General features: G+C 39.5%; 1 protein-coding gene across 3 annotated transcripts in view; it reads right to left on the bottom strand.

Moving 5' to 3' along the window:
* VCAN (versican) overlaps positions 1 to 21835 on the bottom strand; it is a 103701-nt gene that overhangs the window by 75531 nt on the left and 6335 nt on the right. For all 3 annotated transcript variants that reach the window (XM_079800233.1, XM_079800234.1, XM_079800235.1), the window contains exons 2-5: positions 15213 to 15288; positions 8785 to 9159; positions 5277 to 5451; positions 5063 to 5190 (exon numbers count right to left, since the gene is read on the bottom strand). In XM_079800233.1, coding sequence (XP_079656359.1) covers positions 5063 to 5190; positions 5277 to 5451; positions 8785 to 9159; positions 15213 to 15282 — 748 coding nt within the window. In that variant the 5' untranslated portion in view covers positions 15283 to 15288. The remainder of the gene's footprint in view (positions 1 to 5062; positions 5191 to 5276; positions 5452 to 8784; positions 9160 to 15212; positions 15289 to 21835) is intronic.

The following is a 21835-nucleotide window of genomic DNA, read 5'->3' on the forward strand; positions in this document are numbered from 1 at the left end:
CCATAGCTGTGATCCATGATTCTGTGAGTTCTACAGAGAGTAGCTAAAAATTTTTCAGCATCTTCTAATACCAACCCCAATCAACGTGGAGAGGTTCTGTCATCCAGAATCAATATTTGAATCATCTGCTGACCCACAGTGTGCAGGAAGCTCTTCTAGCTAACTTAGGGCTCTTTAACTCAATAAGCCCAGTATTATTTATTCTTAAATAACTCCCAATCAGTGCAATATTCTGTAGATTGCATGCTACAAATTCTATTAAAATCAAAAGTCAATCTGAGAACCTACAGGCAGGAAATCACATAATTTCCAGACTTGATATCTAATTTTAGTCCAATTAAAGGTTCCAAAAAGGCCAGAACTGAGCCCTGCTCTGAGACCCATTCAACGACATTCAGGCCTTTACCTCAAGTTTTGCTTTTCACATCTACACGAGCTCATACAATAACAAAACAAAAAGGTTATATTTGATTCTAAGTCAGACACGTGGATGAGATGGAAGCATTAGACAAGTCATAGAGGAGACAGGGCTATCCGGGATTTTGACACGATGGAGAAGTAGAAAAATCAACCCGTAATTTGTGAATAGGTACAAAGGAACCAATCCCAGAGAGGACAGCGCAAGAAAGGGAAATTATTGTGAGAGGCTGGAAAGGAGGAAAGAGTATCTCTGGGAAGGAATTCTTTCTGAGACATCACAGAAAAGAGTGAGAGGAGATATTTAAAGAGAAAAATTAGTATCATGGTGATACAATAAAAGTGAAAAAATATCCTTAGTAAAGTTAGTGAACAAAGCTTGGCATTTTTTTGAGATATTAAAAAAATGGAAGGGTGGTGGAGGCATTCTCAAGAAAGACAGTTTGGGGAAATACCGCAATTACCACCAAGTATTTCTTGAGTAATTATTATGTATCTATTACTGGAATAGGTCCTTCATTGTGGTTGAAAGTTATAGAGGACATTTCTGGCCAGGAGTTTACAGAAGTTTTGCAGAAATAAAACTAGTAGGTAATCTTTTGTATCTGATGACTATGAAGCAATTAGGGGATAATTAAAGACCAAAAATATGTGGAACTCTGTCTAAGAAAAGTGGGAGTTCAGAGCCAGGAATTCTCCGTGTGAGCTGGGAGGGCCAAAGATGGGCTCTTGGAACCAGTGTTTACAGGCACAGGGACAAGCAGAATGTTGGGAAGCCCAAGGGCGTGTGTTCTCTGCGGACCAAAGCAGAGGTGCGGGAAGGAGCAAGCACAGAGTCTGTAAAGGATATTGTATTCATATGCATAACTCTGTTATAATCACCACCTTAGAGTAAGAACCAGATTCACTTTTCTCTTTTATAAAGAAATACATGTCAGGATGAATATGGTATTATAAAACAAGAAATAAGAAAAAAACCAGAAGGTTGACATCCTGTCAACTAAATATCTTCAATGATAAGTAACTACATTAAAACAAAATTAATTTTCTTTTTGAACTAGATTTCATTTTATACTTCACTGGATTTTTCATTAGACCATCTAGAATAATATAGCTTCTAATTTGAAATAATTGTGCCTTGTTCATAACTGTGTCCATGTTCCATGTCACACATTCTGAATACATCGATATCTCTCATCCTTACTGCCCTCACCACCTCTCTCACTCACACCTGGCTGTAAAAATACAATATAATATACGTGGGAATTATACTACCCATGAATATAGCAATTAATATATCTTAGGAAGAATTTTGGCTTACTTCAAATAATCTTTTATCAATGTGGCACTGAAATACCAGATATAATTTTATATTGTTAATTTTCCACAAGAATGTTTATCAGTTCACAATTTAGCCAGTGGTCTTTACTCCAGAGGGAAGACACAGACTTCAGGAAAGGAAGAAGAGAGGCCTTACAAGACTCATCTTGTGATCTTCTTCTTACACCATCAGTCACAAAAGTCACTCATTAACCTCCCCACCCCTTCCCTCCCCACCAGTCCAATTTCAAATTAAGAGAGAAAAGCCCAGTGACCCAAAATTTGCGAATTATTCCGAGGGACAGAGAACAAGGATGAAAACATTTCCAGCACCATGTCATTGTAAACATACTGAATATCTCCCAACTTTGTTGAGTTCCTTCTACAGAACAAATAAAAAGTTTGTCACTCTGCTGGTACAACCTTCAGTCAGTGCTTGAATTAGTAATTATACTGATTCTTTTATCTTTCTCTTCCACCTTTTGTGGGCTAAACCAAAAAGGTTCAAATTCTGTTGCCTTGCTATAAATACCCAAACTAAATGTATGCTATATTGCACATATAAATTTTCAGTCATCAACTATGTGCAACATCTGTCCCAAGAAACTGTATAAAATACAGTTGGGTTACAGTCAGGCATAGACTACTTTTACGAATAACAGTTGCCTTCGAAGTGCTGTTTATGGAGGTGGACAAGAACTCCTGTAGACTAGTAAATCCTTCTGTTTGCAGTGTATATGCACACTCTCAGAGCCACTCTTCCCACAGAGCCCAGTTCTCCTCACACACTAGTTGTAATATCTGAGCTGACAGTGGGGAAGCCAGCTCTCAGTGGGTCAGGGTGGCTAAGGATCCCCAGTGGTCCTGTCAAAAGTACTGCAAACAGTATATTTGTAGAGGGCATGGAATTCCTAGGACTCCTGGAGAAACAGAAAGTCCTCTGGTCACGAAAAAAATGTAAGGAGTCTGTAGCCTTAGAGAGTGGGGTTTCGGTTGTTCCATCAGGATAAGACTGAAGAACAGACACACAGAGGGGCCCTTAGGCGATCCATCCAGTAGCACTGTGAGTACATAAGCCTGTTTCTCCATCAAGAAGGCTGGCTTGTGATAATTTTTTTACATTTTTTTTTATTTATTTCAGAGAGGAAGGGAGAAAGAGAGAGAGATAGAAACATCAATGGGAGAGAATCATGAATTGGCTGCCTCCTGCACGCCCCCCGCTGGGGATTGAGCCTGCAACTTGGGCATGTACCCCAACCTGGAATGGAACTGTGACCTCCGGGTTCATAGGTCAAAGCTCAGTCACTGAGCCAGGTTAGCCAGGCTTGTGATGATTATTCACGTTTGGAGCAGGCCATGGATTTGTACCTGAAAGCCACCATTTCAATGATGTTTGGTAAAGCTGTTTTAGGTAATTAGAACTTACGTTTACTTTTTCAAAACTACCTTTGATTCAGTTCTAGTTTTACCAGCATTCCAGAAATTTTTATAATTATCACTCTGATAGATACTATTCTAAATTAAAACAACAGTGATTTAAAAATTCCACGTTACCGAATTTGGATACAAATTTCCATCTTACTGAAATAGCAATAGCCAAATTCATTTCCTAGAACTAGATTCTCCTACCAACTCCCTCCTATTAAATGAAACTTAAAGTAAAAGAAGAAAAAAAACTATGTTATGTCATAGTTTGGACTTTACATGTATTTTTTCCCCTTTGTTGCTATACAAAAAGGGAATTTTTAGTATCTGAAGTTCTGGTTTAGAAAATACATTTACCAGTCTAAAATGAGAGTTACAATGTTAAGATGCTAGGGAAACACACTTCAAAAGCCTTCTTGTAGGCAGCCCCTCTGATTCAAAATTAGTCAAGGCATCAGGAAAATATAAGCTGCTTCTTTTCTAGCTCTTAGTCTCTGAGTTTGTTTATTCAATTCATAAAATCATCCTATATAATAAATAGGTAATATGCAAATTAACCCTCACATCCTCACAAGATGGCTGCCTACGACCAGGCCGGCAGGGGGGTTAGTGAGAGACGACCAAACGACTGAACAGCAGGCTGCATGGGGCGAGCAGGCCGGCAGGGGGGTTAGTGAGGGATGACCAAATGACTGAATGGCAGGCTGCGTAGGGTGACCAGGCCAGCAGGGGGGCCGTGAGGGATGACCAGGCCAGCAGGGGGGGCAGTTGGGGGTGACCAGGCCAGCGGGGGCGGGGGGGGGGGCAGTTGAGGGCCACCAGGTCAGCAGATGGGGGCAGTTAGGGGTGACCAGGCAGGCAGGTGAGTGATTAGGAGCCAGCAGTCCAGGATTGTGAGAGGGGTCTCGGATTGAAGAGATTGCAGGCTGGGCTGAGGGGACTACCCCCACCCGTGCACGAATTTCTTGCACTGGGCCTCTAGTAGAATTATAATTTTGGAAGAGACTATGTCAATTGTCTAGTCCAATCTCCTAATTTTACAGATAAGAATAAAGAGATCATTCTTTTTATGTGTACCCAGCCAAAATTAAATGTATAACTCAACTCAATACTTCTATTTATATATTTGGGCTACTAAGATAGCTGTTGATATAAATGAAACTCCATTTCTAAAGTCACAGAAACTTGTATCCCATAAGTTTAATAATAAAACTTCATTGCATCCCTAGGTTATGTTGCCACTATTGAACTTACCCTTGTCTTTAGGGAGCTCTAACTCATGCTAAGTGAGATATGATGGTCTAAAATCAGTCAGACTCTAAGCATCTTTAAAGCAATGCTTATAACTTACCTATACATCCCTAACAACTAGTAGAGTACCTATCACAAAGTAGGTAGCTTTTTTAATATGTTGATTGGCCAAATGAATGAATGATTACTCTGAATATCTGTGTGGCAAAATAAACAGAAGTGTAACATGACCACCCTCCTGGGCTAGCTAAGGTTATTTAGTTGTGCTTTCAGGTGTTTATCAGCACTTGGGTTCACAATGGTTTGTCATCACAGGATTTTACCTGAAGTTCTCACAAAAATAGATACCACCCTTACAGCTTTCTATTCTTAATACTCCAAAAGTGTATTGGAAATAGTCCAATAGCAGCATGACTGAAAGAAAACCTGCTATTAACTAAAGACATTTCTAACCTGCATAAGCATTTACACACTCCTCCTTCTCTTTCCCCTTTAAGCTTATTTCACCACAGAATCATATGGTCATTTAAACTAAATGTTGCTGTTTGGAATTTAAACAAGCGTGAAGACTTATTTTATTCCAACATGCTCCCTGTCTTTCCTCAATTTTCTTAGTTCAAATGACACTAGAGAAATGTAAACATCTTACCATCCAGATGGTCCACGTAGCAATACACGTCATAAGTTTCATGAGGAGAACGGAATCCATAGGTCCTGACACCTTCCTTCCCCATCATATCTCCATAACAGCCTTCTCGAGGAGTCCGGATGGGATACCTGGAGAAAGAAAGTACTAATAATTAATACTTTATTCTCACTCCCAAATTGATGAATTAAAAACTGTGGCCCCCCAGACATCTTACCTAACAGTCTGATCAGACAGCCAGCCTGCATCACACTGCTCAAATCCATCTTCATAGGCAGCATTGAGCTGCTCTGGACTTGCTATGACCGCCCCAATATCCAAACAAGCCTGCTGTGCATTCTCAAAATTCAGAGTGTACCTGCTGGTTGCCGCCCTGTAGTGAAACACAACCCCTGCAAAGATAGCAGCAAACAATTACTAGCATGTTCAAATCTCCCACAACAATGAGCAAAGTTTCTCACTGGAGTAGTATATCAGATTAATTGCTAACATGGTAATAACATCAGGATAATTCTTTATTTTTACTTTACGTAGCATTATGCAAAATTGTGGTGATATTTGGAGCCCCAGAAATGCCATTCATCTAGGTGTCCCACTTTGCTCCATTAGAAAGTTTCCTAGCCACAAATTCTCTGTTCACTCATGAACAATCTAAGATTTAAGCCACTAAATCCCAACAGATGCAGAGTTGTCTTAATGCATGTAGTATTTAGGCTATCATGGGAACACTGGACAACTAAAGGGAGTAGGTATTGCAAGAGATACAAAGAACTAAGGGGGTCACAAGACCAGCTTCTACTTCATGACTTTTCCCAGGGCCAACTCAAAAAAACAAACAAAAAAAAACCACACACATGGAACATTCGATAACATCACTTCATAAACACCCTAGACATAAAACATGAGATATTTACTCCCATGACACTATGTATAAGTGAGAAGTCTTGTTTTAACTCCTAATTAGTTCCTTGATCATATACAAGTCTCTAATCATATACTGAGCCTCACTTTCCTCCCCTTAAAGCGTAATTAATATTGTTTATGTTATTTGACTGATATGACAGTCAACGTAGGTAAAGGATTTAAAAATGTTGGATAGGCTACTAAGTACTATTCAAATGTGTATCATGTCCCCTAACTGACAAGTATAATTTAGGGTCTCCCCTATTACAAAAAAAAAAAATGTAGGACTTTTATCCCAAAGAAGTCCTGAAATAAAGTTCTCCCAATTCCATGGGTAGGAGTCAGGAATCCTGGTACTTGCCTCAAATTCCATTTTGTTGTAGTTTAGGAGCTGCATAAACTAGTAGTTCTTGCTGAGGGAAGAGGGCTGAGGAAAGAACAGCAGGGGGTGGAGCTGTGGGTCCTCTCCTCCCACTTCAGCAAGAGCATCTCCATTTTTAAAAAATATGTTTTCATTGATTTTTAGAGAGGAATGGAGAGGGAGAGAGAGAGAGAAACATCAATGATGAGAGAGAATCATTGATCGGCTGCCTCCTGCATGCCCACACTGGGGGTCGAGCCCGCAACCTGATCATGTGCCCTGACCGGGAATCGAACTTGACCTCCTGATTCATAGGTCGATGCTTAACCACTGAGCCATGCTAGCCATGTGAGCATCTCCATTTTTAACTGGAGTAAATATGGTGATTTATTTCTATAAGTCTGCAAAGTGACTCAAGCTAATTTGCCTGAGAAGTCACTGGAAAATAGAAATTGGGGCAGCTGGGTCTCATGGATGAGATTTTATTGAGTCATCGCAGAATGACTTTGGTTTCTGAACTATCTTCCTCTCTCCTTTTATTCCTAGTAGTTTACTGGGGTTGACAAGAGTCTATCGTTCCCAGTCTGACTTCTATTTATAAGAACCTCCCATATGCCCATCCTTAGATTCCCTCTCTGAGGCATGTGCCAATAAAATAACTATGGGGCAACAGACTAGCCATGTCATAGATAAGCACATCTGATCAGGACCAACACAAAAAAGACCTGCATAGATGCACTGACATCTAACATTTGTTTTTTCATTTCTAATAGTGTAAAATAAAAAAAGTCATCAAATGCCTTTCAGAAAATTTGTACCTTTATAGAACTACTCTGAAATTGCCAACAAGTAAATATGGTGGTATTGGGTAAGTATGAGACATAGTTTATAATAATCCATAAGACTTAAGCAAGAATTTGAACAGTTTTAGATTAGTCTTATGTTGACTGAAGCTTCAAATAGTCTTCTTGCTAATTAAAAATCTTCCGTGTGCACTGACGATTGGCAATAAGGGGGCACAACGGGACTGCATGACCAAGGCAGGGAATATCAGCCGGTACAAGTATCTGAAATTGTTGGGATAATTTGAAGATCTCATGGGGCTAAGGAGATTAAGCAGAGGATGTTCATTGTTTCAGAAGGGCAAGGGGAAAATCCATTGCTAATTCTTTAAGATGAAAATCGTGTTGTTAAACTCCTTTGTGGATTTTCAATATATGTATATTTAATATGTTTATATTTATATATATTATTGTATAAATTTATATATAGCATGCATCTTACACTATTACCCATCTATCTAGAGAAACAGTAATAGAACAAAACAATTCTATGCTAACTAAAATAAATGATAAAAAGCTTAAAAGATGGAAGAGCCCATGGTATTTAGTCTATGCCAGGTTAACATAAAAATAGATTTATGGGAGAGAGCTATAGAATCTGATTGTAAAAGGATGTCCAGAAAATTAACTTGTTGAATCTGAAATATAAAGTATTTCCTTTTGGCTATACAAGAAAGAGTTTTAATAAAGCCCTTTGTATATATTTCTAAAAGGTAAATATAGGAAAATGGAGGGTTGGAAGAAAAATATGTTCCATCATGTCTGGGTATGAGAATTTTGCTTAGTAACTTGCCAAAATATTCTTCTTCTAAGAGCTATGGCATTATGAGTGTACCCAATTAAAACAATTTTTCTTTGCCTTGTCTCCTAACTTAAATTCAAATGACATATAAACCACTACTGAAAGAAGGCTAAAACCCAAATGTTTCACTGCAGGACTTAATGGATAACTAGTGTATTAACCTTAAAAAAATTCACTGAGTTCTTGTTTTGATCCAATTCAAATATTTATTGAGCCCTGGCTTTTTTAAGGCATTGTGATATGTACCATGGTACTTATTAAGTGCCTTCTATCTTCAATGTAAATTAAGATAGAATTTATATTTCTTACAAGTAAACTCAAAGATTTTAAATCATGTTAGGAGCGTGAGGAAAAAAGAAGGAAAGGGGGTTTTATCTTGCATAAACATGTATATGTGTATATGCATATGTGTATATGTATATGTGCATACACACACATGTAAAAATTAAAACAAAATAGATTAGCCTTTACAGTCTTAAAAAGCTATCATTGATAGGTCTCAAAAACAAAGTAATGATCCTGAACTATATACTATGTCTTCATATTCATTATTTCCAGAATACAATTAATCATTTTACATTATTTACAGACTACATAGAATCATTGCAGTTGCTGTGGAAAATGTCACCTTCCTGGCTCCCCTACCCCCAATAAATAACAGTTTATTTTTGGTGAAAGACATGGACTCTTGGGATGACTGATGGTTTTCCCACTTGTCCAAACCCCAAACAATAGTTACGTTTGAGTTACTGTTTCACAACACTTCTGAACCAGGTATCATGTTTTACTACCTTCTTATAGATTCCAAAAGCCTTACCGTCCACGGTCAATGACACCGCCTCCTGTGTGTCTTCAATCCCGTACATGACATCGCAGCGGTAGAGGCCCGCGTCACTGGCAAGCAGTTTGACCATGGTGAGGGAGGCATCACCCACGTCCTCGGGATGTGTAGGCACAGACACTCTCCCCTTGTAGCCCTGGCCAATCTTGATATTCCCATCTTGAGCCACAAGAACAGTAGTCTCCTTTAAATCCTTTCCACTCTTGTCCAATTCAATCTTAGACCATTTGATTCGGACTAATTCGCTGGTGTTATAACTGGGTGGTAAGGTAGGCATGGTTGAGAAATGACAAGGTAGGTTGACTTTTCCAGAGAGGGAGCCCTTCACAGGTGGGCTTTTTTCCACTTTGACTACAAGAAAGAGAAAATACCAAATTAACATTCCTAAAAAAGTGCAAACTGAGTCTATTTAATATGTGAGTGGATAAGAAACTCTTATCCATATCCTATATAATAAAAGCCTAATATGCTGTGTCCATTTGTCTGGTCATCCTCTCAACCAATCAAAGCGTAATATGCTAATGATATGCTAAGGCCGCTCAATCGCTCGTTATGTCATGCACTGACCACCAGGGGGCAGATGCTCTGACTGGTAGGTTAGCTTGCTGCTGGGGTCTGGATGATCAGAACTGAGCAAGATGGGCCGGATATGCCCTGGAGCCCTCCCGCAGTCCCACAGTCCCTCCCCAGCTGGCAAACCTCCAGCATCCCTCCCGGGCTCCAATGGGGTCCCTTGGCCTGGCCTGCACCCTCTTGCAATCCGGGACCCCTCGGGGGACGTCGGAGAGTCAGTTTTGGCCGATCCCGCAGGCATAAAAGGCTAATATGCAAATTTACTGAACGGTAGAACAACCAGTTGCAATGATGTGCACTGACCACCAGGGGGCAGACGCTCAATGCAAGAGCTGCCCCCTGGTGGTCAGTGTGCTCCCACAGGAGGAGCGCCACTCAGCCAGAAGCTCTGAGCCAAGCTCACAGCTGGCAAGCGCAGTGGCGGTGGCAGGAGCCTCTCCTGCCTCCGCAGTAGCGCTAAGGATGTCCAACTGCCAGCTTAGGCCCACTCTCCACAAGGACCGGGCCTAAGCCATCAGTCAGACATCTCCTGAGGGCTCCTGGACTGAGAGAGGGCGCAGGTTGGGCTGAGGGACCCCCCGAGTGCATGAATTTTGTGCACCAGGCCTCTAGGATGAAATAATGAGAATGATTTTCTACACAGAGAATAGTATATAATTTCAATAATGTTCATAACAAAGACAGGGATAAATAATGCTCATTTTATCCACCAAAAATATGACATTAATTTTAAATTATTTGCAATTCGGTGTTTAACATGAACAAATAAGTGATACTATAAGGCAATTATAGGAGAGCAAGCAATCAAGGCCAAAATAAGACTAGAATGAGCCATGCAGGTTTAAAGGGCTAAAACAATGTTAGAAAGAGCAGTTAAAAGGTAAATTTATGTCACAGGTCAGAAGATGAAAAATGTTTGTTAAGATAACTGCCACATTACCTTAAAGGAAATGAAAATAAAACTCAAAGAGGAAGTGAAAATTAAAAAAGTACTTCTGTAGACTGGAGCAGGGGGAAGTCTAACACTTGGAGAGACCCTTTTTGGTTCAGGGTTTGAACCAAAGGCTTTCATCATAATGACAAATCCAGCTGCAATCACTTTGCAGTGAAACATTACCTCTAGATTATATCCTGGGGGAAAGTTGGCAGCTGTTCACATAACCGTCCTAAAGTATTAATCAGCACAATGTCTTTCTGTTTAAGCCCTTAAACTTTTAATGAGAAAGAAGGCATTGGCTATAATTTAACACTATTACATGCAACAGAAATTTTCTTTCACTCCCTCCCCACCCAGCCCCATCTTCCAGTGTCTACTAATTGGCTAGACAATATTTTGGTAATAACAATAGAAATTATAATTAATATACAAGCAACTTACACTAAATGAAAATATGATGAACAACAGTAGCCTCTAGGTGGAGTGAAATAATGATTTTTAATTAAACAAATGATGTATATCTAGCAGTATGTTAATGGTCAAAGGTGTTGGTAACATACATGTGAATATGGACATGCATCAGAAATGATATAGCTGTCAGTATAGCCCTGTGGATTCAGTTGGGGATAAGTCATTTTGAAAATTGCAGAAAGATGTGGAGATATTATGATCTTTAAGAAAAAAATACTCCCTATTGCTAGAGATTGAAATTTAACTTCAGAAGGACTGGCCTATAAAATCCTTCATGTGATACAATTAAATATAAAATAACTAATACAGTTTTATATTTACTGTATTGATGATAGAAACTAGTAACCATTCCAAATTTATAATAATCATTGCTGTCATAAATTTCTTTATCACTTTATCAAATTATATTAAGCTTGTTCAAAACAGGATTTAAGGCACTCAAGATTAAATAAACATTAAATGAAGTGTACTATTAGCTGAACTAAGTTAATCATTAAAATGTTACAAACACTATTAATATTTTAGAATCTAATAGCAATGGAATAATTCTATTTTTATGGCCTCCTAGACTTACAAAATAAATTATCTTACTTAAAGCTCATCCTGAGTGAAAACGGTCCAAGCCTTCACTAAGGATGCTCCACTAAGAGGAAGTGACACTGGAGATCCCAGCTGGCTGGTGACACACCTGGGCCAGAACACAGGTCTCCTTATACCTAATCACAGAATCTTTCAGCTTTGGCATCTATTGGGTTCTTCCCCTCTCCCTGAATTAGTTTTGTTTCCTTTCCAGAGTCTGTACCTAGCCTATTTTTAATCCATCCTGTTTTTTAAATTGCTTTCAGAACTGAAAACTGTTAGCAATTCCATGATCTTTAAAATAAATGTATAAAGTCCACAGAAGATTCCCAGAGAGAAACTACTACCTGGTACATAGACCTCTAATTCAGAACCCATTAGGGAAATAATGACTACACAATTTTTTTTATTTTTTTTTTGCCAAGAATAGGGGTCCTGAGAAGGGAAGGGGTGAGAATTCTATGACCTAAGAATCTCCTAATTGACATTTATCATATGTTCTAGAAAATCTTATCTTCCTTCCCGAACAATTATTTATATGATTGACTTCACCAGAAATAAAGTATTGCTTTTTATAATGGAGAATAAACAACTTTATCATCAACCTCAATGATGGTATAAATTATAAGATTCTTTATCACCTCCTTAAAAATGATTCTAGGATAAATGACTTCCAGTTTCTTAATATTTATTACTAAATGATAGTTCTTTCCACAGTTTTAGATGTGTAGCGGCAGATATGAGATTCAGCCCAATCTACCCAATCAGGAGGTTTCAGAAACTTAGAGCATTTCTTAATAACTCTGCTGTAATGAAAAGACATATTGGAAGAAAATGATGTCAAAAGGCAAACTTCCCAAGGGCTATGTATTGTCCTGCATGTTTATAGGTACAAGAAAATGAAAAGCTTTGGTTAGATATAAATATATATTCCATATAGAATCCAGGATTAACAAAAAGCTGTGTGGTCACCTCTTTTGTGTATGAAATCTTGGGTCTTAATGTACTGGGTCACAATAACTAAGTTCACTAAATCTAAATATTTTAAGAAAGAAATTAAGTAGTTCAGAGGATAATGTTTATAGACTATTCCTGTTTAAAAAATAAAATTGCTACCTGCAAGAGCTAGTCTGAAATTCTGACAATCCAAGTAATAAAACTGAATGCTAAAAAAAACGTTCACTGTTCCCACCAGATGGTTAGTGATCTAAATGCATACAGTAAGAGAGAAATAAATAAATAATGAATAATCAATTACCTTTCATTCTCTTAGTAAATTTGCAGAAGAAGGCTGATGTGAATTCCATCTACATCATTTGATCAAACACACATATAAACACAGAGACCTTGGCCAAAAACATGTCAGATTGAGAGTATGGGAATTTATCTCTTTCTCAGGTGATAAACATTATTCTCTTGTTCATTTACTTACTCATGACTATGCATGACTCCATTTATTAATATTAGAAGAATATTCAAATAACTAGATCAGTGCTAGATAATCAATATAATGGGTATTGTTAAAGCAAAGAGCTCTTTGTATATTAAAATAAAGTCAATAACTAGTACGCACAATGTTCCTTAATGTTAGTTATTGACTTTTTGAAGGCCTAAGAATAAACAGAAAAAAACTCAAGATGTAAGTGCTTGTGTTGACTCACAACTAGGTACTGCTGTGTGCCTAAATATGAACTTGGTAAATCTGTTTTATGCAGATTTTATGTTTTCAACTTTTGCCTCTCATATAAAAAATTAAATTCTTGCCCTAGCCAGCTTGGCTCAGTGGACAGAGCGTCAGCCTGCGGACTGAAGGGTCGCAGGTTCGATTCCAGTCAAGGGCATATGCCTGGGTTGCAGGCTCAGTTACCAGTTGGGGGCGAGCAGGAGGCAGCCAATCAATTATTGTCTCTCATCATTGATGTTTCTATCTCTCACTTCCTCTCCCTTCCTCTCTGAAATCAATAAAAATATATATTTTTAAAAAAATAAATTCTTCTGAAATTAGCCTCAACTAATTGCATCTCTTAATTATGATAATAGATTTACAAAAAAAAAAAAAAACAACCAAAAAACTTATTTTTGGAGTAAAGTGTATAACACAGTGGTAGATATATATGAATGGATGGGGGTGGATGGGTGAATAAATAGGTGGATGGGTGGATGGAGTGATACTTAAACTTTGAATCTTGATAAGTTGAAGTAAAACTGTAGAGAACAAGAGAATGGACTATCAAACAGAAAAAAAATACATGTGAAAAAACATGTAATATGAAAGTCTGATGGAATTATAAATTAGTTCAGAGAGTCTGAAGTGTAGAATGAGTTGAGAAAAAAGTGGAAGTTGACTCTGGAGAGGTACACTAGACAGGAGTAGATCACTGAAGTTCAAGGCAGTATCATTCTTCATGGACCATAGTCCACAAATTTGGAATTATAAAACATTCATTTGGTGGATAAGTAATTTAAAGCTAAGAAAAACAGTGCATGTAAACTTATCCAGTTACAGAGGGAGGGAGGGAGGGGGGGGAGAGAGAGAGAGAGAGAGAGAGAAGAAAGTGAGGTAGGGCAAATACTTGGCTCTCAGTCTTCTCTTTATTTTCTTGGCCTTTCTCAAAATCTAGTCTCCTGAGAGTTTGATAGTCTTTCTTTTTTTCTTTTCTTTTCTTTTTTTAAGTAGGAAAGTCTTTGAGTAATATTGAAGAAGATGGAAAAGTTGTGCAATGACATATATAGTTGGCCCTCCGTAACTGTAGGTTCTGCATCCACAGACTCAACCAACTGAAAATTTTTTTAATCTTGTATTGTTGCTGATGTGTACTATGTGGTTAAATTTAGATGGTTGCCTCTGTACTGAACATGTACAGACTTTATTTCCTTGTCATTATTCCCTAAACCATACAGTATAACTATTTACATAGCATTAACATTATATTATATTAGGCATTGTAAATAATCTATACATGATTTAAAGTATATAGGAGGATGTATATAAGTTATATGCAAATACTATGCCATCCTATGTAATAAAAGGATAATATGCACATTGACCTTAGCAGAGTACCGACCAGAATGACCGGTCACTATGACGCACACTGACCACCAGGAGGCAGACGCTCAATGCAGGAACTGCCCCTGGTGATCAGTGCACTTCCACAGGGGGAGCGCTGCTCAGCCAGAAGCCGGCTCATAGCTGGCAAGCTAGAGGCAGTGGCAGGAGCCTCTCCCACCTCCCCAGCAGCACTAAGGATGTCCGACTAATGGCTTAGGCCCGCTAAGCCTTTAGTCGGACATCCCCCAAGGGCTCCTGGGCTGCCAGAGGGATGTCTGACTGCCAGCTTAGGCCCGATCCCCCTGGGGAGCAGGCCTAAGCTGGCAGTCAGACATGCCCCGAGGGGTCCCAGACTACAAGAGGGTGCAGGCTGGGCTGAAGGACCCCCCCTGAGTTCATGAATTTTCGTTCACTGTGCCTATAGTTACATATAAGGGAATTGAACATTCTCAGATTTTGGTATCTGTGGAGGGTCCTGGAACCAATCTCCTGTGGATACCAAAGGATGGCTGTAGGAGTCTTTTTGCACAGTCTGGAAGTCATCTGGGAAGTTACTGAAAGCCCACCTGTTTCTTTTGACATCTTGTTCATTGTTTTGTTTTGACTGATTGATTGATTGATTGATTGATTGAAAACCAGTTTTCAGCCTAATAATATTTGAACTAAACATTTTCAGCACTAAATAGATTTTAAAAATTCATCCTTTATTCTAATGATTCCATATTGCCATTTCATGCCCCAATACTCAAATTTTTATTTTGCTTAGCAATAAGGAAATTGTTACCAAACACTCACCTTTACGTAGCGCATGGGTTGCTATTAAGGTAGAGCACATCCATAAGATGCTCTTTATATTAATCAACATCTTGTCCTGAAAATGAAGACAAATACAAAGTAAATCAATAGCATTCAGGCTTATGGTGGGCCATAAATCACATGCTATTTGTACACTATAAGTAATAAGAATACAAGAAGCCACTCCCCTTGGATTGCAAAAACAGGAGAGAAAGTATAATAGGAGAAGCTGTCCCAACACTTTCATGATTAGTTTGACTCTCTCCCAATGCAGTAGTTACCAAACTAATCCCAGAACCCGATTTGGGGGACATCAGAATATGAATGTGTGGGACAACCTCAACTGGGTAGGCTGTAGGAAGAACAGTGAGGACCACAGCCTTCATTACTAGTGGCGAGGAGCTGGCACAAGAGAGAGGGTGGACCACAAAGTCTGTTTAGAAACAGGAAATCGGTCATAGATGGAGTGAGAGAAGATAGGGAAGCAATAGGGAGAGATGTTGAAAGAAGAGGGTTTGCATCAAATGTGAGGTGAGAAGAAGCCTGGTGGTTCATGCACATGATATCAAATCAGAATAAAGACTTCAGCAGGTTTTTTAAAGAATAGACTCAATTTAGTTTCTAGGAAGCTAAACAAACAAAATAAATGTATTATGAGGAACTGTTAATTACAAAGAGAGAGAGAGAGAGAGAGAGAGAGAGAGAGAGAGAGAGAGCAGTGCTTGCCAGGACTTTTAAAGCCATTCTAATAATTTTAAAGTGTGAGGGGTAAAGAATGAAAGAAAACACCCTGTTCTAAGTCAAGAAACCTACCCTTGCTTTGTCATTAATTTACTGTGTGACTTTGGGGAAGTCGTTTTAACAAACAGACTCAAATGGTCTCTTCCAGCTCAAATTTCTAAGAAGCTGTAATTATGAGGAGGGTAAGTACTAGTGTTGGTGACCATCTAGAAATCGAAGAGCCAATCTCTGAAGAATTTCGAAGATTATTTGATCTCCACAGTCATTCCATTCTCAGCCACATTTAGAACTATTCTATAGGAGGCCATGTCAGTCAGCTACAAGTAGCCATTCCCCTTTCTCCTTTCCAACAATGATCTGCTTTCATTCTAGTATCTACCCTCCTTGACACAGACATAAATTTTAGAGGACCCTGGGTCAAACCCCAGCCAAGGGGTGATCCTGACTGTCCTAAGGAAATCCAATTACTGACACCAGTGATCAGTTTTGAAATAAGTATAATACAATTTTGGCCAATGAGATGTGAGGAGATCTCTGCAGGGGTTCGAGCAGGTGCTCCTGGGAAAGGTATATTCATTTTAAGAGAACAAAAAGAAAAGATGGTTGCTTTTCTTCACTGCATGTTGTCATGATAGGATAATTCTTCTCAAGCTGTTGTAGCCATCTTTCACCCATGAGTGTGTCAGATAGCCTCAGGGCATGAAGCTCAGAAAGACTCAGGAGAAACAGAGCTTAAGCCTCGAGTGAGCCATTCCTTTGAACTTTCTTTTATCTGAGATAATTAATTCCTTTCTTATTTAAACCCAGTAGAACCAGGGAATTTTGTTACTTGTAACTGAAGGCATCCTACTGACACATATTTGAGTTGGTGTCCTAAATAATTTCCTAACACTTTCCTTACAAAATATCTAAAATCTGTATTATTTAGGAAACCTAGATTGAAAACAAGCAAATGCTATGAGAATCCAAGTCCAATTTGAGCTCAGTTTCAATCTCATAATTTATGCCAGCTATTTATTTTTCCTGGATGTTATTCTCCATTTGATTGATTTATTTTATATATCTTGAAATAAGTGTGAAAATAAAATTATAAGATTCCAGATATTTCCTAAAGAGCATTTTTTTAACCTAATACATTACATGTGTATTTTTCATCTATAGGCCATTTGACAACTCACAATGAACAGTTGATAATCTTAAAGTAACCTAGACAATTAAATTTACAATTTAGCATATAATTGCTGGGATGTGCTAATAAACAGTGTTTAACACTAACTGGGAAATTTAATTTATTTATTTCTGGAGTTACTATAAGATACCATAGCAAACAGAAAGTATACATTTATATCTCAATGTCATTACAATATTTCAGGTAAAAATAAAGATATCAATTTCACACACGCTATAGTTAAAAGTTTCCATAAAAATGCAATTTTAAATTATATCATAAAATGCTATCAAAGAAAATGCATTCTATGAATATTAACTGAATCCAAATAAAAAAAACTTTCTATAAATGTACTTATCTAACCTAATAATAGACAAACATGCAAATTGACCACACCTCCGCTACGCCCACAGCCAATCAGAGCGAACAAGATGGTGGTTAATTTGCATATGCGGGCGCTGAGCGGCCTGGGTCCCATAAACATCCTCCGGACCCAGGCTGCTCAGAGCCTGTAGGCCCGCGCTTAGGTCCTGAGTGGCAGGGGCCCAGAATGCCCCCTGGCCACTGGGAGCCTTGGCGGGGCGGGAATGTTTCCACCCCCAAACACTTGCAGAGGTCTGAGGTCTGGGAAACATCCTCCAGACCCAAGACACTCAGAGCCTGTAGGCCTGCGCTTAGGTCCTGAGCGACAGGGGCCCCAGAATGCCCCCTGGCCACTTGGAGCCTAAGGGTGCAGGCGCCAAGGGGCTGGGGATGGGGCGGGGCGGGGAGGAACATCCCGTGTCACCATAGTGCCCCCAGCCACTTGGGAATGCTCCAGCACCAAGAAGCAGTTTGGGTCCACGCCCCCAGCCTGGCGCACACAATGGGGGGCTGGCTGCTGGCCTCTGGGGTGTGTGGAGACCCCCGGCGGCCACCGCTGCATGCGGCCCAGGGGTCCCTGCATGCCCCCCAGCCTGGCGCCCATGATCAGGGCTCATATAGGAGGCAACCAATCAATATCCCTCTCACATTGATGTTTCTCTCTGTCTCTCCCTCTCTCTTCCACACTCTCTAAAAATCAATGGGAACATACCCTCAGGTGAGGATTAAAAAAAAAAATGCATATCCTATGAAAGACACATCTTGAAAATGCCTAAAGAAAGTTGTCATTTTTTCTTGGTGAAGGGACTGGAGTCCGTGTTGATGAAAACACCTTGGTGGCTGTGGTGACTGGCAGTGGCTGCAGCAGCGGGGTGATGGGGCTGGTGCCTTCCCCTGATCAGCCCGGTTGCCTCCCACAAAGGAGCGTGGGGAGTGGGCCCAAGCCATCAGTAGGACATCATCCCCTGAGGGCACCCAGTATGTGAGAGGGGGCAGGTTGGGCTGAGGGACCCCCCAACCCCAGTGCACGAATTTCGTGCACCGGGCCCCTAGTAAACAATAATATCCTATCATCCTTAAAGAAAAATTGTTCTTAGTTTTTTTTTCTATTTTCCCCCTCCTCTGGAAATGTTTATAAGCATATTATTAAAAATCTGGACTCCACAGTCAAGTAGCCCTGAATTCAAGTTGTGAATCCTCTACTTATACTCTGTAATTTTAGGTAAGTTACTAATTCTTTCATTTTCAACAGCTAATTAATTGTCAAAAGTGGTACTTAATTGCCCTAGCCGTTTGGTTCAGTGGATAGAGCGACGGAAGGGTCCCAGGTTCAATTCCCCTGAAGGGCACATGCGTGGGTTATGGGCTCAATACCAGTAGGGGGCCCACAGGAAGCAGCCAATCAATGATTCTCATCATTGATGTTGCTATCTCTCTCTGCCTGTCCCTTCCTCTCTGAAATAAATAAAAATACATTTTTTAAAAAGTAGTAATTATTAGAGTGATTGTAAGAATTGATAAAATAATGCATATGACATATAGCTCAGTGATACACGGTGTCCTCAGTATTCAATATTATTGAAATTACTCATTCAGTCTTTCTACAGGTGTTCTTTCCCTGGTTTCATATTACTAATAGTAATAAGAAAAGTATCTGAAGCTCTTAGATTTGATTATTATAACCTGGGTTACTACTATAGGAGATGTGTGCAATTCTATGCTTACAATAAATTGTCCTATGGGCTTTGAATCAGCACTTGTAGACATGTTTTATCTCCTCTGTAGACCTAGCTCTGGCAGGTAGAGCTAGTACCATATTCAACTTACCAATCCCCACAATATTTCCACAGTGCCAGGTTTAGAGTAGACCCCTCAAGGAGATTCACACACCAACCAAATGCATAACTAATGCTTCCATATTCTATTCAGAAACACACTTTTAAGTAGCAAACTGCCAACAATCCCTTATGAATATGGGCAAGTAGGCTAATTAATAGTTGAGTATGTACCATGACACAATAATATCTGATGTTTGTCAATATCTAGACTATTGGATCTCATAACAAACCCAGAGTAGAGATGTGATCCTGCCCCAGGAATGGATCTCCTGCATCCTAATCTACTCCAAGACAGATACTCAAAGTCTAACTCCATGTACCATACTTCATCTACACTAATAAAAGAGAAATATGAAAATTGACCGTACCTTCACGACGCCCACCAGCCAATCAGGAGTGGGTATGCAAATTAACCCAACAAAGATGGCTGGTTAATTTGCATACGCAGGCACTGAGCAGCGGGGGGGCGGGATGCTTGCATTGTCACCATGGTGGTGCCTACAGGGAATGGGCACGGTGACGATGCAGGCGTTCCGCAGCTCCCCAGCCTCTCTGGGCCTCTGGGCAGTGTGGGAAGGCGGAAAGGCGGCTCTGGGCCGGAGCTAAGGCAGAAAGGGAACTCCAGCCGGAGCAAAGGCAGTGCCAGCAGCCAGGGGAAGGAAGGCCCATTCTTACACGAATCTTCGTGCAACAGGCCTCTAGACCTTAATATAACAAGTATACTCACCACTTGCCTTAAATTGCCCTTAAGACAAGGATAAGGAATGAAACCAGTGCACTGAAAATATAAGGGAGAGATACATTGGTCACATTTTAACTACATTTGTAAAATTATGTTTAAATAAGTTGCCAACATTTAAAACTTTGAGTTTTCATACTAAGTCTCACATCTCTGACTTTTTTTTTGAAAATTCAGATCATCTTCCAGCTGTCCAGTCATTAGCTTTAAGCAATCAGCAGCCTCTCACCTTGGCTCTGTGTGCTCAAGGTTATCACTGACCCCATTTGGCTTCTCATCCATTTCTATTACATGCCTGTTCCCTGTAGGCACCCAAATTTACAACCCCGTGATCTAAAGGATCGTCATTATCTCTAGTAAATACCTCAGAGTGGTTTACTGAACTTAGTTGCCTCATACCATGGGCATTCATTCATTTCTCTAATTTTCTTAAGTCTATGTCCAAGAGCATGGTTATTAAGGCACACTATTTCCCTTCTGTGTTTGATCCTGCTAATTGAGAAACTTATAAAGCCTCTTTTTTTTTTTTTTTTTCAGCACCACTCAAACCCCCATTTCTATTTCTCTGCTCTTCCTGTCAGGCTTGTAAGCATAATCTATTAGTGATAACGAGTCTGTCTACATAGAAAGACCTGGGAGATAGGAGAACTAGTGCCTATATTTAGCATTCTACTCTAGTAAAGTCAATGAAAAGAGGAGAAAGTCTTTGAACAATCAAGACACAGCTGACTGTGGCTGTTTAATTGCCTGGGAGACACAAGAGACAAGGTCAACCAGACTCCTATCCCTGAGAAATGACTGCAGAGAGAAAAAAGGTCACTCCAGGAATGGGCTGCCTCAGAGAAAGAGAGAGCCAAAGTTCTAGCAAACAGACTTTTAATATTCTCCCTTGATCTTGGGGAAGCCCCACCAAGCAAAGGGTGACTTGAGGACACAGATAGTGGTTTTGTCTTCCAGTCTTTGAATTAGTTACCTCAGACAACCAACTGTCTAGGACACTTCAGCCACAAAGTGGGTGTAATGAGCATTGCCTATTACATTGATCCTGAGTGCTTTCTTGCAGGAGGAATTGTTGTAATACAGAGAGAAATCACTCATGGTCTAAACATGAACTCGCATGAATTTACTTCACTGGAATAATGTCGCCATGTGAATTTATCACTAACCTGTGACTGGATTCCTGAACCTGGACTTGGCTAAGCTTTTTCATGTCATTGCTTGCCCCTTAGTGCTGCTCTGTTCTCTGCCTGGAGAACTTTTTCATCCACTTGAGCATAGGAAATGGAATAGAAAGGATTACATAATCCTTAAGAATTATGCACTTTCTATTCCATTTCCTATGCTCAAGTTTCATCATTGCCTTTTATCAACATTTTAGGTTATGTATTTGGAAATTGCTTTTCTCTCCCCACCATAATATAAGCTCCAGGAGAGCAGTCTTTGGTGTTTGTTTACATACACTATTTGGCATATTAGTTTCTTTACTTAATATTCACTGTATCTTGGAGAATGCTCCAAGTCAGCAAATATAGTCTTTCTGTTATTTTTAGCTACATGGTGTTTCATTAGATAAATGTAGCATCTTTTGTTTCACCAATTCCATGATGATCCTTTAAGGTGTTTCCAACTTTTTGTTATTAGAAAAGGTACTGCAAAGGGCGTCCTTATCCATTTGTCTTGGGTGACATTTGTTCCAATATCTAAATGACAATATCTAGAAGAGGAATTGCTGGGTCAAAGGTTATATGCTTCTTTTTTCAAAATTTGATAGCTA

Source organism: Cnephaeus nilssonii (genome assembly GCF_951640355.1).
Source record: "Cnephaeus nilssonii genome assembly, chromosome: 2".
NCBI classification, from domain to species: Eukaryota; Metazoa; Chordata; class Mammalia; order Chiroptera; family Vespertilionidae; genus Cnephaeus; species Cnephaeus nilssonii.